This window comes from Balaenoptera borealis, assembly GCF_965194805.1.
Source record: "Balaenoptera borealis genome assembly, chromosome: 1".
Taxonomy (NCBI): domain Eukaryota; kingdom Metazoa; phylum Chordata; class Mammalia; order Artiodactyla; family Balaenopteridae; genus Balaenoptera; species Balaenoptera borealis.
Window position 1 is genome coordinate 94,456,484 of NC_138860.1, and position 23,069 is coordinate 94,479,552.

Below are 23,069 nucleotides of genomic sequence, written 5' to 3' on the forward strand. Positions count from 1 at the left end.
TTATAAAAAAATATACAAGTGTGATGAAAAGAACAGAAGATGCTGCTATCTAATCTTGTGTAACTCATGCAACATTAGGCGCCGAAGCACAATTCTGACAGTTTAAAGGAACTGTTTGCCCAATTGCTCTTTAGTATAAGCTATAAATTTAAAATAATTTTATATTAAGCATTCTATTATTCTATATAACATAAATTCATGATACTATTTAAGGTAGTATTATGTATACTATAATTTTTGTAAGGAGTACAGCAAATAATGTAGGATATTACTACTAAAAATTATTATTAACCAAAAAGCAGACCCCCTGAAAAGGTCTGGGGGACCTCCAGTGGTCCCAGGGACCACATCCTGAGAACTGTTGCTCTATGGTATTGTCCTTATCTGAATGATCAGAATTGTTGCTGCCACATTCAGACTGCAGGTGGCAAGAAGATGAGAGAAAAATGTGAAAGAGGTGTGGCCTCCTTTTCTGGTCTTAAGACACTGGCCTGGAAGAGGCAACATTATGCCGGCTCACATTCCCTTGAAAAGAACTTATACATGTGCTATATCCAAACTGTAAAAGACACTGGGAAATGCAATAATGCTGGGCAGACAGTTTCCCATACACTATTCTATTCCTGAAGAAGAAGCAAGGAAAAATTTTAGGGTACAGGTAGCAATCTCTGCCACAGCTGGGGTCATGGCTCCTATCTCACCATGGCCAACTATTCAACTAGACTCTCTGGATCTGTTTCTTGGGCTTTAAAAATTTTACTTGGATTACATGAACTCTAAGGTTTAAAATGTTATAATTAGAAAAACGTTATTCTTCTTATGAAATCATTTAGTTAAAAAGTTCATGTAGAATATTATATAACCTATGAAAAAAGCACCAAACTTTACCTGGAACACAAATGTTCCTTGCTTACTTCTCTTCTCTCAGTCAGAGACACCACTTGAATAACTCATGGCCCATCTAACTTTACAACAGTCTGTGATATAATACGAGGATAAAATATTATACAGCTGCCTCCATGTTGTTTCTTCTCAAAGTTGAACATTTTACCTACTTAAAAAGCAGCACTTAATTTTTTCATTGGTTCTCTTTTATAAAAGAGGCATTATAAGGGTATTTTACTCAAAAAGTACTTAAATTTGAATGAAAAAATTTTGTGGTTTATAAACATTATTTTTCCTGAATTGTCCTACATGCAAAAAAGGTAGCTCACTACTGTTCTAAACTATTGAGTAATGATCAGTGAAAAACACTGAATGTAGCTATTCCTCAAATTTCAGATACCTAGTACTTACGCCTCATGTTCTTACTTCTCAGTCCACTTCGGTTACAATCAAGCTATCTGGACTGAATGAATAATTTTGTGACTATTGTGTGAAACTATTGAACCTGGAATATATTTCCTTCTATCTTCTTATTTACCACTCAGAGGAGTGAAATGTGCAGGAACTAGGCTGTGTGCCCCCTCCCCCTAATTTTTTTTTTTTTTTTTACCACCACTATTAATAAATTTTAGTGGATTTCTTGTTTTTAATCTTCTTTTCATTCCCTCTTCCCTAATCTCCTTGTCTTCCAGTTCTGGCATAGTTTTTGGTGGTTCAGATTTAGGCAGTACTTGAGTAGTTACTATGTGCCAGGCATTGAGCTGGGTGCTTTAACAAATATCTGATAATTTTCATCAGTTCTATAAGGTATATAATTCCCACAATTTTATAAGATGATGAAATTAATCATCTTTGAGTTTTCCATTCTCTGTTTTCCCTTTGTATTTCGATTCTTTCATTGCTCAGTTTGAGCCCTTAAAGTTGCTAAGTGTAAGAGTACCTTGAAAATATATCGCTATCAAAGAAAAGTCATATGTTGCTAAAGTGATTAAGAACCTACGTCATCAACCTGCATATATTCTGAAGGCATCCAGAAATAGCCTTCATTGGTTATGCAAAATTTCCTCATCCTCCTTCTGTGTGTGTGGGGGGCGGGGAGTGGGGCCTGGAGGGGAGTGTTTGAGGAGAGAGAGAAATAAAAATAATTAACCACTTAGTTTTATTATTAGTTTTTCAGGATTGTTTAATATTTTATTTTTTTCTAATCTTTTCAAACATAATCTCTGAGTAAATTGAGGGCTTTCTGGGTCAAAGTAGAAGTACAACTGAATTTAATACAATAATTTTCTAAAGCAATAGTGGTTATTTTTCTGAAATTTAAATTCCCCAGTTTTGTTTTTCTGATGAATGGGTGGTGGGTGAAAAGACATAGATAAAGGATATTATTAAACAACCCCCCCCCCAACAATCAGATTAAAAAATGGGCAAAGGAGTTGAATAGACATTTTTCCAGAGAAGATATATAAATGGTCAACAGGCACATGAAAGGATGCTTGACATCAGTAATCATAAGGGAAACGCAAACCAAACCCACGAGATATCACATCATACCTATTAGAATGGCCATTATCAAAAAGACAAGAGACAAGTGTTGGTGAGGCTGTGGAGAAAGGGGAGGCTTGTGTACTGTGGTGGAAATGTAAATTGGTACAATCGCTATGGAAAACGGTCTGGAAGTTCCGCAAAAAATTAAAGATAGAACTACCATATGATCCAGCAATCCCACTTCCGCATATATATCTGAAGGAAATGAAATTATCTCAGAAGAGATATTTGCACCCCATGTTCATTCCAGCATTATTTACAATAGCCAATTCATGGAAACAACCTATGTGTCCACTGACAGATGAATGGATAGAAAAGATGTGAGAGATATATGTATACGGTTGACCCTTGAACAACACATGAGGTTAGTGGTGCCAACCCCGTGCACAGTGAAAAATCCTTGTAGAGTCGTACCAGTCCTACGGGGGATTGGTCCCAGGGCCCCCGTGGATACTAAAATCGAAGGATGCTCAAGTCCTTTACATAAAATGTCTTAGTATTTGCATATAACCTGCCTACATCTTCCTGTTTACTCTAAATCATCTCTAGATTACTTATAATACCCAGTATAATGTAAATACTACATAAATAGTTGCTGGTGTGTGGCAAATTCAAGTTTTGCTTTTTGGAGCTTTTTGGAAATTTTTTCTTGAATATTTTTGATCCACTCTTGGTTGAATCCACAGATGTGGAATCTGTGGATGCAGAATCTGAGGATAGGGAGGGCTGACTCTACATATACATACATGACTGTCTGAATTATTATGTATATGACTATATATATATATGAATATTATTCATTCACAAAAAAGAAGGAAATCCTGCCTTTTGTGACAACATGGATGTACCTTGGGGGAACTACCCTAAGTGAAATGAATCAGACAGAGAAAGACAAATACTATATATTCTCACTTACATGTGGAATCTAAAGAAGCTTAGCTCATAGAAATAGAGTAGAATGGTGGTTGACAGGGGCTGGGAGGTGGGGGAAATGGGGAAATGTTGGGCAAAAGGTACAAACTTCCAGTTATAAGATGAATAAATTCTGGAGATCTAATGTACAGCATGGCAACTATAATTAACAGTACTGTATTATATACTTGAAAGCTGTTAAAAGTAAAATCTTATATTGAAAAGAAAAATCTTAAAAAATCACCACACAGACTAGTAGACAATTATGTGAGGTGATGTAGGTATTAACTAACCTTAATGTGGTAATCATTTCACGAAATATACATGTATCAAATCATCATGCTGTACACCTTAAACTTACATGTCACATGTAAACAAACATATGTCAATAATATTTCGATAAACCTGGGGAAAAAGAATACTATATGCTGAATTACCAAAGGCTATTACAATCATCTAATTATTACCATTATTAAATTTGTAAGTGTTCTACAAATTTAAAATGTTACTAGTATTCTATTGTTATCATTTAAGCACTAACATAATTACTAGAATGCTTTTACAAAAAAATTACTAAATTGATCAAAGATGCTGTCTAACCTTTTAGAAAAAAATCCATGTATTTGCACATATTATAATACACTCTAAAATCCAAGTGTTCATTTCTGTATAAGAAATCTTTCTTTTTTCATTCAATTTTATTTTTGTTCCCAGGTTTTGCAAATCGTTTTTCAAAACCCAAAGGACCAAGGAACCCACCATCAACTTGGAATATTTAACACAACTTTGGAAAATCAGCCGCAAGTGAATCTGCAAATGAAACTACTAGAATACTGCTAGCTAGAATAAGTGCTGTATATTCATAATATCTACCATGAAGATACGGTAATGTGTTAATAGCTTTTAAAAGCAATATGCAAATAAATGTCAGAAGTTTTACATTTTCATCTCATTTACACTGGGTTGGAAAGCACAAATAGGAGTTTGTCATTTAAGCTATGTATAGAGAATGCTGTATGAGAAAGTTTTACAATGGACTTATTTTTCATTTTTGGAAGTTATTTTTAGTCTACTTTACTTTCCTACATAAATATAAACTTTAAAAGATTTGTAAAAATTGGATCTCAATTAAATGTCTATATTGTCAGAAGTTACCATAAAAAATGTTTTGAAAAATCTTACCTTGTGGTTATAGTACAAAATTATTGCTTGTGACAATGACTATTCCCTGGGAATTATTTTTGCTTAAATGGAGTATACATCTTTCCAAGTGTTGTGGGAAACAAGAGTAGTAAGAAAAAGAAGTTATATTTAAAGAGAATACAATATATATGTAATGACAGTAATCAGTTTTTCGTTTGGATATACCAAGCACATTTCGTTTGGATATATCAAGCACATTCCTGACAAGCTTTAGCCAATGTTATTCAGTTACCAAATCTAGAAGAATAATCAACAAAGTAGCTATCTTTTGGTGGCAGTTTGTTTCATTTCAAAGGTCCTATATAAACATGTACAATTTATATCCAACTAACTAGAGGTACTACTAGTTAAAAATTTTTTTCTATATGAATATGGATCTGCCTTATCTTAAAGTTGATCTTTCAAATCTAATTTTATGTAACAAATATGTTAGTGGGTAATTATTACAAAGGATTTCTCTGACTTATCCTAATGACTTCACTTAAAGAGTTCATAACTTTCTAAAAAATGAAATACTTAAACAGCATTTGTTCTTCAATATTTTTCATTAGGAATCCCAATGAAGGCACACACTGGATGAAATATTACCTGTTTATTGTAGTGTAGTGTATACAAGAAGTGCTCAATAAACTTTTTGGTTTTTAAACTAACTTTATAGTGTTCATCGAGCTGAGTACTTTTCCAGGCGCTAGTGTCATCAAACCACAGAGATTTTATCTGAGTACTTTATTGTAATCAATTATTTCCAAATATCTTTATCAAGGCGGTAAAATGTAAAGTGACGATCAAATTGTAAATAAATTTCTGGGCGGAAACCTTGGTGAGTAGTGACGATTTCTGGAGTGTTCTCTGGTAGACACACTTCTCAAATTTATGCAATCGTATACTTACGATTTGAAAAAAATCTTATTAAGAAATTTCAAAACATTCTTTTCCATCTAGAATTTTCCCGTAATTGTAGGGAAGGATTCAAAATAATGGATAAACTCTACATTTCCAGGCACTAGAGGGGATGTGGCTCGACGGCGAGGTGGGCGGCGCTCACCAGGCTCCCAGGCAGTTCTTGCACCTGCCTTGTCGCCGCCTATACTTGTAACCATAGCAATCAGTGGCCAGGAAGAGGTTCAGAAATGTCTGATTTGCAGCTCCGTTCGGTTTTAAAGCAAAATCGCCCTCATTTGACATATTACCAAGTTCCTTTTTCCTCTGCATCTCATCGTTTGTCCAGGGGTAAAAGGCCGGGGATTCTTTTACCTCACAAAGGTTATGAGAGGAATAGGAAATTGAAAAGTAACTATGGAGACCACCTCCTCCGTGTAAAATGACGAAGGGGCACACGGAGACGATAATGGGAACGCGCCGACAGACTGAAAGCCATTAACATTGTTTCGGCCGTTAAGGCGGTTGGCGGCAACTCTCCGCCCAGCGGCGGTTGCGTCGCAGCCCGAAGCGTGACTCGGCGCACGCTCCCTTTCGGCTCCTCTGCTCACCGACCCAGCGACGCGGCGGGGGCGCGGAGAACTACCGCTCCCGTGAGGCTCTGCGCGGCCCAGAGTGCTTTACAATAGAGCTCGGTTGGAGGGCCCTGCGGAGAAGCTCCGGGAAGTACTGCTTCCGGCCATGTTCAGCTCTGGACGAAGAATGGCCGAGAAGTGGAGAGTGGGGGAGAGACTCCAATGCCCAGCGGGCCGTGCGCGGGCGGCGCTTGCGCGGTACGCGGACGGGGGGGCGGTCGGGCCATTTAAATGTGTGTTTGTGGGTGAAATGGCTGCGCAGGTCGGAGCGGTCCGCATAGTACGGGCGGTGGCGGCGCAGGAGGAGCCGGACAAAGAGGGGAAGGAGAAACCCCACGCTGGGGTCTCGCCGCGGGGAGTGAAGCGGCAGCGCCGAGCGAGCAGTGGGGGGTCTCAGGAGAAGCGGGGGCGGCCGAGCCAGGACCCCCCTCTCGCTCCCCCTCACCGGCGGCGTCGCAGCCGCCAACATCCCGGGCCGCTGCCGCCAACGAATGCAGCCCCAACCGTCCCAGGCCCTGTTGAGCCTCTGCTCCTGCCGCCTCCGCCGCCACCTTCGCTGGCACCCGCCGGGCCCGCTGTCGCTGCCCCGCTCCCGGCCCCGGGCACTTCGGCCCTCTTCACCTTCTCGCCCCTGACGGTGAGCGCGGCCGGGCCCAAGCATAAGGGCCACAAGGAGCGGCACAAGCACCATCACCACCGCGGCTCTGATGCTGACCCCGGCTCCTGCGTTCCGGGAGAGCTCAAGCACAAGGACAAGCAGGAAAACGGCGAGAGGACTGGAGGGGTGCCTCTAATCAAGGCCCCCAAGAGAGGTGAGAGCAGCCGAACTGCCCCGAGCTTGGGCTCTATCTAGGTCTCTCTCTGTTGCGATATCCCGCCCCTTTAGCCCTGAAAGACTCCAGCTCCCTGCTTACCTCCTGCTGCTCTACTCCCCTAAGCCCACTGGGGTGGATCCTGGATTTCAAACCGTTGACACCGTCTGACCTACTTGAAGCTTCTCGCTTCGAGGCCGAGCTGTCAGTTACTAACCCCCTTACCAGTCCCCCCTCCTCGAGCCTTTACCGACATTTGTTTTCAAATTCGCCAGGGTTTCCGCGCCGCGCGGTCCTTAGCGTGGGATTAGTAGGTGGGGTATTGAAAACTGCTTGTCTAAAGTAAAGGCTTGTCGTTGAAATCCCTTTTTTCCTTGTTTTCCTTGATGGAAAGCTTGAATATTCACTCTCCTCTGCTCCACAATATTCACGAGTATGGTTTGGGACTTTAAGGAGTTTGAATTTGTACCGAGATTAGCTCGACTCACTGGTTGCCTTAGCTTCTGCAAGGTGAGATATCAAACGCAGTTTATCTTTGTTCTTTTTTTATGTGGAAGTAAAACTCATTTTTAATTTTCATATGGAATCTCAATTTTCAGAAAAGGGATGGGGAAGGTTTTCTCTCCCCTTTGATCCTAGAAAATAGGACCAACCAAGCCTCTGAAAAGTTCAGTAGGAGATAGTAGAGACAAGAATTCCAGTTGCTTTTTCATCTACCCGGTGCAACAGATTGAGAATTTATTTATTTCCAGTAAACTCACTAAAATCAAGACTATTTAGCCCAGAAAATGTAGGACTATCTGAGTGTGGGTTCTAGAGAAGTTAGGTTGACCAAAATTGCTGTTTTCCTATTCCCAAGTACCTGTAGCATTTATTTACTTTCTCTTTAGAAGAAGGGTATGGGGGGGGGAGGGATAAGAATTTTGATTATGCCATGTGTTTGTACTTTGTATATGATTTTATATAATTTGTTAGAGTTGTCTCCTCAAGAAGAGTTTAAAATACTTCTGTTTCTTAGTACTGGGGCAGTTATTACGTGTTAATGAACTAGTCTTTCAATCTCAAGTTTGGTGAGTCTTGGATTTCTTCCACATATTTGGTCTTCACCTAGGCCTCATTAATTTGTGTGTGTGTGTGTGTGTGTGTGGTGCTACTTCCAGATAGTGCAGTTTGTTGCAAATAATTGCTCAGTAAGTTTTTATTGAATTGAACTAAATCTTTCTTCCTTTGGTGGTATCCGAGTCTTAGCCTCAGGAGTAGAATTTGTGCCAAACTGATAGGAATGCCAATTTCCACCACTACTATGCAGTGATCTTGCGCTCTTTTATTTGTGCCTTTATTTCTCACCTTCTCATTTCATGTGTGTATGTGTTTTTGTGTGTTTCAACTGTACAGAGCTAGAGGGAATCTTAGAGATCATCCAAGTCAAATTTGTATTGTTGAAGAGTGAAAACTGAGGCCTAAAGTAGTGAAGAGACTTGTCTAGTCACAGTTAATTAGTAACAGGTACCAAAAAAAAAAAAAAAAAGAATCATTGACATAATAGGGAGTAGAACCCAAGTCTCCTGAATCCGAGTTCAAGCTTCATCCTCCAGCTTCATGATGTTGCTTTCTCTGTTTGCTATTCACTTTTTCCACTTCTTTGCTTATCTTTTCCCTGTGCCTTGGCATCAGAGTGGCAGTAGCCAGTCCCATTAAGAATTTCTGACCTAGCCCCCTTTTATGGGAGGATAGTGGCAAATACATGTATAATAATTCATAACACAGTGTGCGTCTCTGAAAATTGCAGAGGCCATGTCTTTAAAAAACAAACAAAAACAAACTTTTAACCCAGTGCTGCCTGACAGAACTTTTCTACGATGATGAAAATGTTTTCTATAAATGTGTTGTCCAGTATGGTAGCCATTAGTCATATGTGGCCCTTGAACAAATCTTGAAGACTTGAAATGTGGCTAGTGTGACTGAGGAACTGAATTTTTAATTTTATTTCCAATTAATTTATAATTAAATAGTTCTTTTGGCTCTTGGCTACCACATTGGATAGTGTAGTCCAAGCAGTTGTGGTTTGCTAGTATGTGAAGGAGGAAAGTGGGTTAAGATTAGCTAATTTAAGCATTTTAACTTTTTAAAAAATTGAGATATAATTGACACATAATATTATATTATTTTTAAGTGTACGAAGTAATGGTTCAGTATTTGTATATATTGCAAAATGATCACCACAATAACTCCAGTTTAAACATTTTGACTTTTGAATGAGAGACTGTTGGATTATATATTCTGGAGGGAAAGATTCCCTTGCCAAATATGTTAAGGAAAAAAACAATACAATAGCCTCCTAGCTATATGACACACACTGGCATTTTAAAAGTTCTGAGAATCTTACAGAAAATAAACTGGTTTAACCTTTGTTTAATCCACGCTTTTGCACTACACTTTGATGGATACCTTTTGTTTTTCCACTAAATATCTTTATACTTGTTACAGTGATGTGCTGGAGGCATGCCTCTGGAGTCAATCTGAGTTTAAATCATGGCTCTACCACTTACTGTGTGACCATGGACAAATTACTTTAAGCTCCCTCAGTTTCAGTTTTCCTGTCTGTAAAATGGTGTTGTGCTATTTCTTTTATAAGATTGTTTGTGGCTTAAGTGAGACAATATGTGGAAAGCACTTAAGTGTCTGGCTGTTATTAGGTACTATTAAAACTGCTTTTTGTTATTTTATCATGCTTGATCCTTGAAACAACTCTAAGATTAATAAGGAGAGTGACTAGACCCTTGTTATTTACAGAACTATGTCTTCCCTTCCCTTATCCGCAGGTTTTCAGAAACTCTTTTAGCTTTTTATTTTGAGATAATTATATATTCACAGGAAATGGCAAAAATAGTACAGGGAGGTCTTTACCCTTCACTAATTTCCTCCAAAGGTTACATGTTACATAACTATTGTGTAATATCAACACCAGAAAATTAACAAATTAACATTGGTACAATGGTGTGTGTATAATTTTGTGCCATTTTAACACCTGTAGTGGTAGTTTAACTACCACTGCAATCAAGGTACACAACTATTCCATCACCACAAAGATCCCCCTTGTGCTATCTCTTTGTAATCTTAGAACTTCCTGTGTCTCCCCACCTTCCCCAACCCCTAGAAACCACTAATTTGTTCTCCAACCCATAATTTAGTCATTCTGAGGATGTTACATAAATGGAATATATATGGTATGTGATCTTTTGAGATTTTTTCCCACTCAGCGTGTCCTTGAGATCTATTCAAGTTGTATGTATCAATAGCTCATTTTTTTCATTACTGAGTAGTGTTCTATGGTATGGATATACCACAGTTTAGTCACCTGTTGAAGGACATTTTGGTTGTTTCCAATTTGGCCATTATGAATAAAGCTTCTGTGAACGTTCATGTTCAGGTTTTTGTGTGGATGTAAATTTTCATTTTTCTGTGAATGCAATTGCTGGGTCATGTGGTTAAGTACATGTTTTGTTTGTGTTTTTGTTTTTTTGTTTTTGGAAGATATTGCCAAACTATTTTCTGGAATATCTGTACCACTTTATATTCCCACCAGCAATGTATGAGAGATCCACTTTCTCCACATCCTTGCCAGTGTCTGATATTGTTACTATTTTTATTTTATCTGTTTTAATAATGTGTAATGATACCTCATTGTGGACTTAAGTCGCATCTCCCCAATGGCTAGTGATACTTAACATCTTTTCATGCCATCATTTGCTGTCCATATAGTCTCATCAGTAAAATGTCTCTTTAGTTTTTTGCCCATTTTCTAATTGAATTGTTTGGTTTTTTACTATTGAGTTTTGAGAATTCTTGATATATTACAGATATGTATATTCTTTATCAGAATAATGGTTTACAAATATTTTCTCCCACTCTGTTGTTTGTCTTTCCATCCTCTTAACAGGGTCTTTCAGAGAGCAAACATTTTAAATTTTGTTAAAGTCTAATTTGTTGATTTTCTTTTATAGATTATGCTTTTGGTGCCATATCTGAGTTCCCAAGACCTAGGTCCCAAAGATTTTCTCCTGTTGTTTTCCCAAAAGTTTTATTTAACTTTAACTTTTACATTTGAATCTCTGATCCATTTGAGTTAATTTTGTATAATGTGTGTGGTTTAGGTTGAGGTTCTTTTTTTTTTTTTTTTGCCTATGATATCCGACTGCTCCAGCACCTTTTGTTGAAAAGACCATCCTTCCTCCATCGAATTACTTTTGTACCTTTGTCAAAAATCAGTTCCACTGCCTATTTTTGTATAACCTTTGAGCTAAGAATGGTTTTTACATTTTAAATGGTTGGAAAAAACCCATGACATATGAAATCATATGAAATTAAAGTTCAGTGTCCAGAAATAAAGTTTTATTGGGACACCACTCCACTCATTCAATTGTATTGTCTCTGGGAGATTTTGCACTACAGCAGTATAGACAGTAGTTGGGATAGACGATATGGCTTGCAAAGCTTATGATCTGGCTCTTTGTAGAAGAAGTTTGCTGATCCCTGAGATAGATCATTCAGCTGAGAGACCTGTTCCTGCACACCAGCCCTACAGTACTCAATCCAAATTCATGTATAGGTTAATTATAAATTTTGATTCCAGACATTTGGAGTTGCTCATAAATAGTTGAAACAAAAATTTAATCTGTAAATGCTAAGGTAAACTTGCTTCGTATGTAAAATGGGAAGTATAGTGACTTTCGAAGAGCTGAAGTGTCACACTTCAGCTTTTCTAGTTAGTATATGATAGAACTGAATCTAGAACCCAGTTTTTTTGACTCATGGTCCTGTTGGCTTTTCACTTTCCACTAAGCACATTTACATTGTTAATAAAGAGATACTAAAATATTGTTTGATTCTTGCAAGCAACAGGCTTGAATCTTAATTAAATGATAGTTACCTGTCTTTTGAAATCTTAATTTTTTCTGTCCCTCTTATTGCTCATAAAAGCCTAGAACAAACTTCCTCAAAAAAAACTCCATCAAAATAAATAATGCTTCTTCTTAATTATTCTTGGCTAATAAATTAATGATTTTAGTAGTATTTTAATATTTTTTTAAAAAAGGAAAGGAGGAAGTTGATTTCCATAGCTCTCTTCTCCACTGTCATTAAAATGACAGGCTTGCTCTTATATATTCTAGTGAGTCAGCCTTCCTTTCTCACATTTCTCATCTTTGACCAACTGCCCAACTGCTCTCACAGGGAAAGTGTCCCTACGTCACACAACAAATTGAAATTTTCTGTGATGTCAAAAAGCTATTGGCAGGAATTTTAATTTAGAAATAGTTTATTGTTTTCAGTGATAGGAGTGGGGAATTATTGGGGGATTATACAGAGAACTGAGATAAACAGATAATCTCATTTATCAGAGCAACACCTTCAGGGACTGATATTTTACTTTACCCACCTAGAGAGAGGAAAACAGGCCTTTAAGGACATTTTTTGCATAACCTAAATAATGTTATTTTTGTGATTCTGTAGAATTATCGTGTTGTGGGCACTCAGTAAAATATTTGTTGAATGTAGTGATGCTCCATTTATTGGAGGTTCTTCCAAGCCACCTCAAGTCCATTAGTTGGAATTAGATAATTTTAGTTGAACATCTAAGGGGAGTAGATAGAGAAGGCAGAAAGAAGAGTTTTGGAGTCAGGTAAGAGTTTGAATCTAGGTTGTCACCTATTACCTTTGTGACCTAATATAGGTAACATATCTTGTTTCAAGCTCTGTTTTCTTCTCCGTGAAAAGGATTTATATATCTACTTCACTGGTTTGTTTGGAGATTAAAATGAGATAACATACATGATCCCTAGCAGACACTTGATGAATAATAGTCTTCTTCCCTCTTTCAGAGATTTTTCCCCTTTTAATGTGATTCTCTGTGGTCCACCTCATTGTACTCTAGGTTGATAATTTCTAGCTCTAGTTTTTTTTTAAATTAATTAATTAATTTGGCTGCGTCGGGTGTTTCGTTGCGGGGTGTGGGCTTCTCTCCAGTTGTGGCATGCGGGGTTAGTTGCCCCGCAGCATATGGGATCTTAGTTCCCTGACCAGAGATCGATCGAACCTGCGTCCCCTGCATTGGAAGGCGGATTCTTTTCTTTTTTCTTTTTTTAAAAAAGTTAATTAATTTATTTTTGGCTCCATTGGGTCTTGGTTGCTGCGTGTGGGCTTTCTCTAGTTGCGGCGAGTGGGGGCTACACTTCGTTGCGGTGCGCGGGCTTCTCATTGCAGTGGCTTCTTGTTGCGGAGCACGGGCTCTAGGCACACAGGCTTCAGTAGTTGTGGCACGTGGGCTCAGTAGTTGTGGCTTGTGGGCTCTAGAGCGCAGGCTCGGTAGTTGTGGCACATGGGCCTAGTTGCTCTGTGGCATGTGGGATCTTCCTGGACCAGGGCTCGAACCCGTGTCCCCTGCATTGGCAGGTGGATTGTTAACCACTGCGCCACCAGGGAAGTCCCTGGAAGGCAGATTCTTAACCACTGGACCACCAGGGAAGTCTCTCTAGCTCTAGTTTTGATATCCCAGAATTATTGCCAATTATTTCAAGGAATGTTATCAAATATTATTATTATTAAAATGATAAAAATGGTGAGGGAGGACTTAATTGTGTGTCAAATACTGAGATGAGGGCTTTATACTCATTGTCTCATTTAATTCTTACAATAACTCTGAAATAGATACTACCATTAATAACATTTTAGATGGTAAAAGTTTAAGGAGATTTATGAGCTTGCCCAGAGGTCTTAGTGAGTAGTGGAGCTGGGACATTAACCTGGGTGTGTTTAACTGTAAAAGCATCTGCTCTTCAATAACACACTCTACTGCCTTTACAATTAAACTTTTTGGAGTAATAATAGTAGTTAACATGTGTTGAGTATTTGTCATGTTCCGGGACTATTCTAAATACTTTATATGCTTTGTTTCATTTACTCTGCACACTGATTTTTTGAGGAGGTGCTGTTGTTTTCCCCCATTTTATTAATGAGAAACAAGGTACAAAGAAATTAACTTGCAAAAGGTAATACTGCTAGGAAGTGGTAGGACAGGGATTCAAATCTAGCCAATCACTCTTAAACACCATAATTAGAGGGGTGGCAGGTAAAGTAAAGCAATGTTGTAACTGTACAGTGATTTACTAAAATGATGGCTTCCAGATCTGCAGTTGTTTTTTTTTTTTTCAATTAATTAATTAATTAATTTATTTTTGGCTGTGTTGGGTCTTCGTTTCTGTGCGAGGGCTTTCTCTAGTTGCGGTAAGCGGGGGCCACTCTTCATCGCGGTGAGCGGGCCTCTCACTATCGCCTCTCTTGTTGCGGAGCACAGGCTCCAGACGTGCAGGCTCAGTAGTTGTGGCTCACGGGCCTAGTTGCTCCGTGGCATGTGGGATCTTCCCAGACCAGGGCTCGAACCCGTGTCCCCTGCATTAGCAGGCAGACTCTCAACCACTGCGCCACCAGGGAAGCCCCCTGCAGTTTTTTGTTTTTCCTTTTTAGTCAGGATTTCATGTGGAGCTGGAAGAACTTTTAATAAGACCAAAGATAATTTACTTTCAGAAAATAAAACTTTAGCCTTTATTCTTTATTATGATTAATAAAATATAAAAAATTATAATTGTTTTGCTTTTGCTTATCCACCATGATTTTTAGGAATTGAGGATATTACGTATTTTTCAGTTCTAAGCTGTAATTCAAGCATAAAAATGGTGTTAATGAACTAAAGTTTTGTAATGTGGAAAGATAATTTTTTTTTTCATTAATGAAAGCTTTCAATAGTGATGTTAAATAAATGGTACTATTTAATAGCTGATAATATTAATGGTATTAGCACATATGAGGATTTTATTGGTAGTGTCATGTATTGATATATCGTTATAATGACCTTTTTTAAGACAGCCAGCAATTTATCGCTCAAATGTTTGTATCTTTCTCTGTAGAATTACATACTTCTCTTTATATTTAATTTCACAGTTCGATACGTGAAAGCTTTCCTTAATCACAGATGCAGTGTATCTTGGCTCTTTTTCTGTAAAAGAACTGATGTCAATAAATACTCACTTCTGCACTGTAGGGAAATACTCAAAATATTACTTCCTGAATACATTCTCTGGAAAGCTAAAAACACTCTACCAGAAATGGAAAGATTGTAAAGACTTTAGACATTGCTTTTTAAAAAAAATTGATATATAATTGACATACAACATTATGTAAGTTTAAGGTATACAACATTGATTTGATACATTTATTGCAAAGACTTTCTTTTAAATAACATTTTTAATTCTAGGCAAGACAACCCCCGTATCATTCTCCTAAAGCAACGGTGACTAACTTACTGTAATAACCTTTAACAACTTTGTGTATGTATGCCATTCTCAATTAGTTGCCATCACAATAATTCAAAAATAAATTTTTTGTTTATTTATGGAAATTCATTAGCTAGTGTGATACAAGTAGTCTCAAATTTCTGTATAAACAAAGGCAAGCTTTATCTCAGCCTTAGATAAGAATCAAAATTTGAAAAATAGGATTAGTGAGGAGATTGAAATTTATTTCATATTTTAGACTTTTATGTTGAAATATGAGATTACAATCAATTTAAGGCCCTTTTCATTTCCTTGTGCAGTGTTTTTTTTGAGATGGGCTGTGTTAGACTAATTAAATGGTTCTCATATAAATGAGTTTTGGAATGAAACCTACAGAGCCTTGGCCATGATAGAAATACCATTGGTAAGCTGATAGTAGTATAGAAAATGTGTTACAATCAAGGCAGCTCCTTCTTGGTGTTAATTTCAGTGGCAGATCTAGGTCACAATTCGTCTTCTGCATACCAAATACCTCCTCTGAAGCTTAAAATAACCTATCTATTCATAGGTATTTTTTCTTTTTCTTTTTCTTTGCTTTTTTTTTTTTCCCCCCTGTGAAATTGCCAAAACATTTAGCAGAGGGTAATTAGATGACTATTTTAAAATTGGTCTAACCTTTATATTTAATGGCATTAACATTTAGTTGCTTGGGAGAATTGCCCAAATTACTGATTTGATATATGGGAAAAGTATTTAGATTAATTTTATCTGGTAAGAATTACAAATTACTGTTACTAAGTATTTTAAGAATTCTGAAAGATTTAGTTACATATAAAATAAAAGATTGCTTTTTCTCTTGCCACTTTAAGCAATCTAATTACATTATATTTTGGTATATGATTTCAGTTTACCTATAAGTGATGCTTGCAAATGAAGGGCTTTCTTTTTGTTGTTTAAAATCAAATATTAAACAGAATGAAAGTCATTTGGTATCTGTACACTCACTTCAAAGTCTGACTTGTACATTTAAATATTTTCCTTAGAAGGTTTTATAACTTCTGTAATATCTGGTGACTTGGAATGATTTTGTATTGAGTGGTGTAATTTGTCATATGTTTACATATTATACCAAGTAAATTCTTTTTTAAAAAAATTATTTATTTATTTATTTATTTATTTATTTTTGGCTGTGTTGGGTCTTCATTTCTCTGCGAGGGCCTTCTCCAGTTGCGGCAAGCGGGGGCCACTCTTCATCGCGGTGCACGGGCCTCTCACTGTCGCAGCCTCTCTTGTTGAGGAGCACAAGCTCCAGACGCGCAGGCTCAGTAGTTGTGGCTCACGGGCCTAGTTGCTCCGCGGCATGTGGGATCCTCCCAGACCAGGGCTCGAACCCGTGTCCCCTGCATTGGCAGGCAGATTCTCAACCACTGCGCCACCAAGGAAGCCCCCAAGTAAATTCTTTACTGTAAAAGTTATTGAACTTGTTCTTCCCAGATGTAGTAATAGGACTAATTGGAGTATCTGTCTTAACACTGGATTACTTGAATCATGTCAGAAGTACTGTTTTTGGGTGGATAAATTCTAAACAGTAAATACCACACCAAGCTTGAAGGTTGGTCAGGACTATACCTGTTATTTAATCCTGAATATTTCTTGCTGGGACTATTTCCCAACTAGTAAATAAAGATGCCATTCTATTTTGGGTTTATCAATCTGTGATAATCCTTTAAAAATTGAAAGTAATATTTTAAATTATAAAAGTAATGTATGTTTATTGTAGAAATTAGAAAATATAGGTAAGCAAAAAAGAAGAAAGCTAGACATTTGTAATTCTACCGGCCTAGATAACTAGCATTAATACCTTGGTGTATATTTTCCAGATACTTTTCTGTGTTGTGTGTATATGAAATATATATAGATAAGTCATACTTTTTTCTCTTTAGGTCCTTTGCTTCTCTCTAGAATATTTTTCCCTAGAAAACATGCCTGGCTTGTCTTATTATTTAGTACTCAGCCTAAATGTCACCTCCTAAAGAGAGCTTCCCCAGCATCTAGAGTAGCATACTGATACTTTCTCTTTGAAGTCCAACTAGATTATAAGGTCCAAGAGGGTAGGGATTATATCTGTCTCAGTCAACACTGTATCTCTAGTGCTCAGCAGTGTCTCTGGCATATAATAGGTACTTAATAAATGTTTGAATGAGTATTTAATATTATAAAAATAAGATCAGATTACACATATGTTAGATGCTCTGGAAAGAAAGGTAAGATATATACCTCTGACCTTAGACTGCTTACAGTCTAGAGGAAAGGTGGAAAATTAATGTGTTAATGCTGTAAGAGGGGAAGTACAGTATTAAGGAAGCACATAGTAGGAGTAGCTATCCAAATTGGGTGGGAAAGAGTTGTTAGAGAAGGCTTTCTGGAAGCGTGACAATGTAAACATTTCATAACCTTGTAATTTGTCAGTTCTTTTTACCTATAATATAATTTAGAATGGCTGGGTAGTATTTTATCAGTATGTAAGTACCAGAGTTTAATCCATATTCTGTTTTTAGTCATTTAGGGGATTCCTTAAATAACACTGTCGTGAATATCTTTATGTTATCTTTTCTTAGTTATTTTCTTGGGTAATTTTTACTTGGGGGGTGGAATTTATGGGACTAAGAATTATAAGTATTTCCAAGGCTTTGGTGCATATTCATTTTGGGGGTACCAAATTGCCCTCCATGAAGGTTGTACCAGTTTATATTTCTAGCAACAGTGTATAAGAATTCCCCCCCACCCCGAATCTTGCCAATTTATTAGGCAAAATGGTGTCTTAACAGCTTAATTTGTCTTTGATTTGCCTATATATATCATAGTAACTTGTAGACAAACAGCAAAATATGGCGAGCTTTAATTTAGATTTTACAATGGTTCCTGAACATACAGTATGGCATATGTGAAATTATTTAGATATTATCTTTAGTTTTGATTGTAAGCCATATTAAGTTATATGCTTACCTTTGCATTACCTACTTTTTAGCGTAATTTTCAATCCAGAATATTTTTGTATTTTAAGATCTTTGTCTCATTCATTTTATAAACATGTAAATTATAGTGGCAAATTCAGAGAAGCTGAGAATAGGCTATTTAATTTGAGATTGCATACCTTAAGAAGCTTGTATGTTGACATTAGGCCTAGCAACTAACTTCTTTTTAATTATTGTGGCCAGAAACACCAGATGAAAATGGTAAAACCCAGAGAGCTGATGATTTTGTCTTGAAGAAAATAAAGAAGAAAAAGAAAAAGAAACACCGAGAAGATATGCGAGGAAGACGCCTTAAAATGTACAATAAGGAAGTACAAACCATCTGTGCTGGCCTGACCCGCATCAGTAAGGAAATCCTCACCCAAGGACAAATAAATAGCACTTCAGGAGTTAATAAGGAGTCCTTCAGGTATCTGAAAGATGAACAGCTGTGTCGATTAAATTTGGGCATGCAAGAATATCGGGTACCCCAGGGAGTACAAACACCTTTTATGACTCACCAGGAACATTCTATTCGTAGGAATTTCTTAAAAACAGGTACTAAATTTAGCAACTTTATTCATGAGGAACACCAGTCCAATGGTGGTGCTCTTGTCCTTCATGCTTACATGGATGAACTCTCATTTTTGTCTCCAATGGAGATGGAGAGATTTTCTGAGGAGTTTCTTGCTTTGACATTCAGTGAAAACGAGAAAAATGCTGCTTACTATGCTTTAGCAATAGTGCATGGAGCGGCCGCTTATCTCCCAGACTTCTTGGACTACTTTGCTTTTAATTTCCCCAACACTCCAGTGAAAATGGAAATTCTGGGCAAGAAAGATATTGAAACAACCACCATTTCAAATTTTCACACTCAGGTAAGGTAAAATCATTGTTAAATTATTTAGTAAATACAGGTTACAGTATCTCAAAAGTATTAACTTCATTCTGTTGCATAGCACATACCAGCACACTTTTGATTAAAATTCATGGTGGTAAAAGTGGTTAAAATTGTTTTTTTATAACTCTGATTGAAAAATCTTAATTCCTGAAGTTCTTTGGGATGTGGCTTGTTACTTGCTTGGTCTAAGAAATGTTTTATACATGTTTTACGTCATTTTTTGTGGAACAAATTTTTGTGGAAAATCAGCTTGAAAACCAATTCAGTTTTTCACAAATTGGATAATGTTAGTATGGAGGATGTGATTTCGATCTGATAGCCTCAAGGTAACTTTAGTTAAGACTTAGCTTTTATGTCATAGTAAAACACGTGAGGGCATTGGCCTGTTTATTTGTCAGGTTTTTGCTGTTCTTGTTTCTCTTCTTTCAGTAACTTGTTGGCAGTCTATCCCAGAAACATACCCCATTTATGTGACTTGGAAGTGTCACTAGGAAGACCGCCATAGGCTCTGCTCCTTCTGCCTTTGCACTGTTGTAGGTGAAGACATTTTCTAAAGCCTTGCTTGGGCAGCTAGGCTTAAGTCAGCAGGGAAACCTCTCCTTCCTAACCAGTGGTTTTTAACCAATCATTTTTTCAGTGAAGTTATTTTAGGGCATGAAAAGTGGTTGATAATGTGTCCTAGTTTTTTTCTTGCTTGCTTTTCTCATAAGGATTATGAACATGAATGGTCAGCTATAAGTTTGTATTATAGATATAAATTCTACACAAGTTTAGTGGAGAATATTTCATTTTTAGAGATTTATGATTATATAACCTATTTTTTCAGGTTATCTAATAATTTGCTGCCATTCTTTTCCTTAAGATTTTTTTTTAGGTAAATAGACTTGCATAATAAGACTCTCAGCTGCCTGCATTATAGTGGTTTCAAGCCACTTACATATATATGAAACCTTCTCTAATTTGAATCTTTTTAGTGATTCTTATCATCCTTACCTCCAATGAGGGGAGTATCCAGTATAGATTTACGAGCTTCAGAATTTCTCTAATTGAAGTTCTCTCTGCAGTAGAGAGAGCAGGAGCAGCCAATCTGGAGAGGTCGCAAGATGGGGCTGCCCAAGACGTTGGAACACGATGTGCAATAAAGGGCTTCGTCTTGGATTTTGGCCTTGTTACCACAATCAGGTACCGAAGTGCTGACTTTTGTAGTAGATTTTGTTTTTTCTTTTTTTTTTTTTTAAAGGAGTTTTGCCCTTTGAAGGTTAAGGAATCCTATTTTTATAAATATTGGAAAAGGGACTGAAAACAGTTCTTTTAATATAGTCCATAATCCTCCTAAGTCCCTATTTAACAAAGAAGGAAATTGCTGAGAGCAGAATTAGTGTGCTCTATCATTTTTTTAGTTTAGAAAAATGCAGCAGATTTTCTCTTCTAATTGATAGACCAGCAAGCATATCTGAGAAATAAGCCAGAAACTTGTGGGGAAAGAAAGTCTTGGTTTTGTAATGGTGACTTTTTAACTTTCATATTAGTTAGTCTCTAGAGGATCAAGCTTATATGTCAATAGACAGTACCCAGTCTAAATAGTTAATAGAAGAAAATATCTCTAAATATTCCCTGCTGATTTTTGTCCTCCAATTAATTTTTTAATGGAGCTGAAATTTAAATGACTGTACCAACAACTTACCTTGAGATTTACTTTGAGATTTATAAAATAACCACTTTTTAAGAACATATCAGTTTATTATTAAGTTAGATATCATTAATCACTTCAACCACATAAGAATATTGAGGACTATTAAGTAAGTCTTGTGCTCTGGTGATCCTGTAACTTAATTTTATTTATGAATTTTCAGTCATTGGAGAGACAGACGGAGTGCGTATGGGAGGTTGTCGTAGCCCATGAAACTATTTTGCAACTAAAATCTTTGGCATATGTTGGGATGGAAGCTAATACAGTAGTTCAGATTTGTTTAGCACTTCATGGTTTATAGAAATGCTTTCACATTCGTATCTTAATATTTGAAATAATCTGTGGGGTAGGTAAGCAATTTTATCTGTTTTCCATTGAAGAAACTGAGGCTTGGAGATGTTCATTGTTATACAGGGTCATGTAGCTAGTATATAGAAATAGGGAATTCCCTGGCGGTTCGGTGGTTAGGACTTGGAGCTTTCACTGCCACGGGCCTGGGTTCAATCCCTGGTTGGGGAACTGAGATCCCACAAGCCGTGGGGTACGCCCCCCCCCCAAAAAAAAAGAAATAGTATGCAAACCTAAGCCACCTGAACAATTGATAACATCGTTTTACCATACTCCTTCCCTCATTGGAGTATGAGACTAGTGCTTTTATTTGTCTAAACATTGGAGAAGAGACTGGTTTTATTTGTCTAAACATTCTGGTCAGTGAAATTAAAATATCTCAGTTTAACACAATATTCAGAAAGCTATTCTAATATTTTTCACAAATAACTTTAGATTGTTGGGAATTAAGTGAATACGTTAGGAATTCTGTGTTTTGTGAAGTCTTACGAAGTTCTGTTAAGCCTATAAATAAAGCGAGGTAAGTTTATTACCTTATAGACACAGTTAATAGAAGTTATTTATAGTTTAAATATGTAGCCATGGTAATTATTCATGACTATAGTTCAAGACAGTTTATTCAGCAAACATATATTGAGAACCTACCATGTACTGCACAATCTGTTCTTAAAAGGACTAATTGATGAGCTCAATCTAGTGGAAGAGATGAATAAACCAGCAATTATAATATAGTTTGATAAATACTAGAATAGAGGTATATATAGGCAAAACCCTATAATAGAGGGAGCACAGTTTGTGGTTTTACCTAACTCAGGCTTGAAGTGATTGGAAAAGGCATTTTAAAGATTGTGATGCTTGAGTAGAGTCTTGAAAGAAGATTACTTAGCATAATAAGGGCATTTTAAGCAAAGCGAATAATGGCCTATGCAAACACATGGAGTCATTAGAGAATGTGGCACTTTCAAGGACCTGCAAATCGCTTGACATGGCAAGAGTACATGCTGTTAAGGGGAGTTAACACTGGAGAGATAGACAAAATCAGACTTGTGAAGAGCTTTGTATGATGTGCTAAAAAAAAGTTAGTACTTTTTCCCAAAGGTAATGGAGAATCATTGGTGAATTTTAATAGGGGAGAGGTATCAAGTTATGTTTGCAAAGATTACACAGTAGTCTGAAGGGTGGAATTGAGGAGGAAAATGAGATTGGAAGCAAGAAGACTGGTTAAACCAGTTACTGTGGTAACTAGATCGGAAATGATCCATGTCCAGGCTGATATTGACATTAGAGAGGAAGAAATGAAATTTGAGAAATAATTAGAACATGGGATTAATTGCACTTGATGAGGGAGAAGGATGGAGTCTTAAAAAATGTGGTTTGGGCAAATGGGTGGATGGTGGTGCTGGTCACAAAGTCAATACAGGGTTGAAAAAGTTGGTTTCTAGGGGTGTAAGGTATTGATGAGTTCAGTTTGAGATATTTTATGTTGAGGTACTTGTGAAGACTAACAGAAATGTCTGTTAGGTAGTTGAGTAAATGGATCTAAGACTGGGAGACATCTAGGCCGGAGATGAAGAAGTTGGACCATTAGCACGTAGGTGGTCCAGGGACAGCGTTAGAAATGGAAGAGATGAAGCTATGAATGGAATTCTGTGATGCACCCACATGTATGAGGAGCATGGGAAGAGATCAAAAAGAAAGAGAGGTAGAAGGAAGGTTACAGTATAAGTTTTCTAGATATTAAGAATGATGGAGGGCTTAAATATCATGTCCGTATTAGGGGTCAAGTAAGATAAGGACAGAAAAGTGTTAGGTTGCTTAATTAGGAATTTAATTGGACACATTATCAAGACCGGTGCTTTGCAAAGAATGACCATCTAAATACTGTAAATTACGCTTCTTTTTTTTTTAGAAGCTTGCT

At 37.0% G+C, this 23,069-nt stretch overlaps 2 protein-coding genes across 4 annotated transcripts in view; both read left to right on the forward strand.

Moving 5' to 3' along the window:
- The window catches only part of PTPN22 (protein tyrosine phosphatase non-receptor type 22), a 61,340-nt gene extending 55,283 nt beyond the window's left edge, over window positions 1-6,057 (forward strand). For both annotated transcript variants that reach the window (XM_082379779.1, XM_082379781.1), the window contains exon 21: window positions 4,057-6,057. In XM_082379779.1, the coding sequence (XP_082235905.1) occupies window positions 4,057-4,121 (65 nt within the window). In that variant the 3' untranslated portion in view covers window positions 4,122-6,057. The remainder of the gene's footprint in view (window positions 1-4,056) is intronic.
- Window positions 6,058-6,074: 17 nt separating this feature from the next.
- RSBN1 (round spermatid basic protein 1) overlaps window positions 6,075-23,069 on the forward strand; it is a 42,601-nt gene continuing 25,606 nt past the window's right edge. The window contains exons 1-3 of one of the 2 annotated variants that reach the window (XM_082379833.1): window positions 6,075-6,871; window positions 18,417-18,642; window positions 20,178-20,295. In XM_082379833.1, the coding sequence (XP_082235959.1) occupies window positions 6,166-6,871; window positions 18,417-18,642; window positions 20,178-20,295 (1,050 nt within the window). In that variant the 5' untranslated portion in view covers window positions 6,075-6,165. Of the gene's footprint in view, window positions 6,872-18,416; window positions 19,091-20,177; window positions 20,296-23,069 lie in introns of both variants that reach the window. The other variant, XM_082379832.1, reaches the window with a different exon arrangement.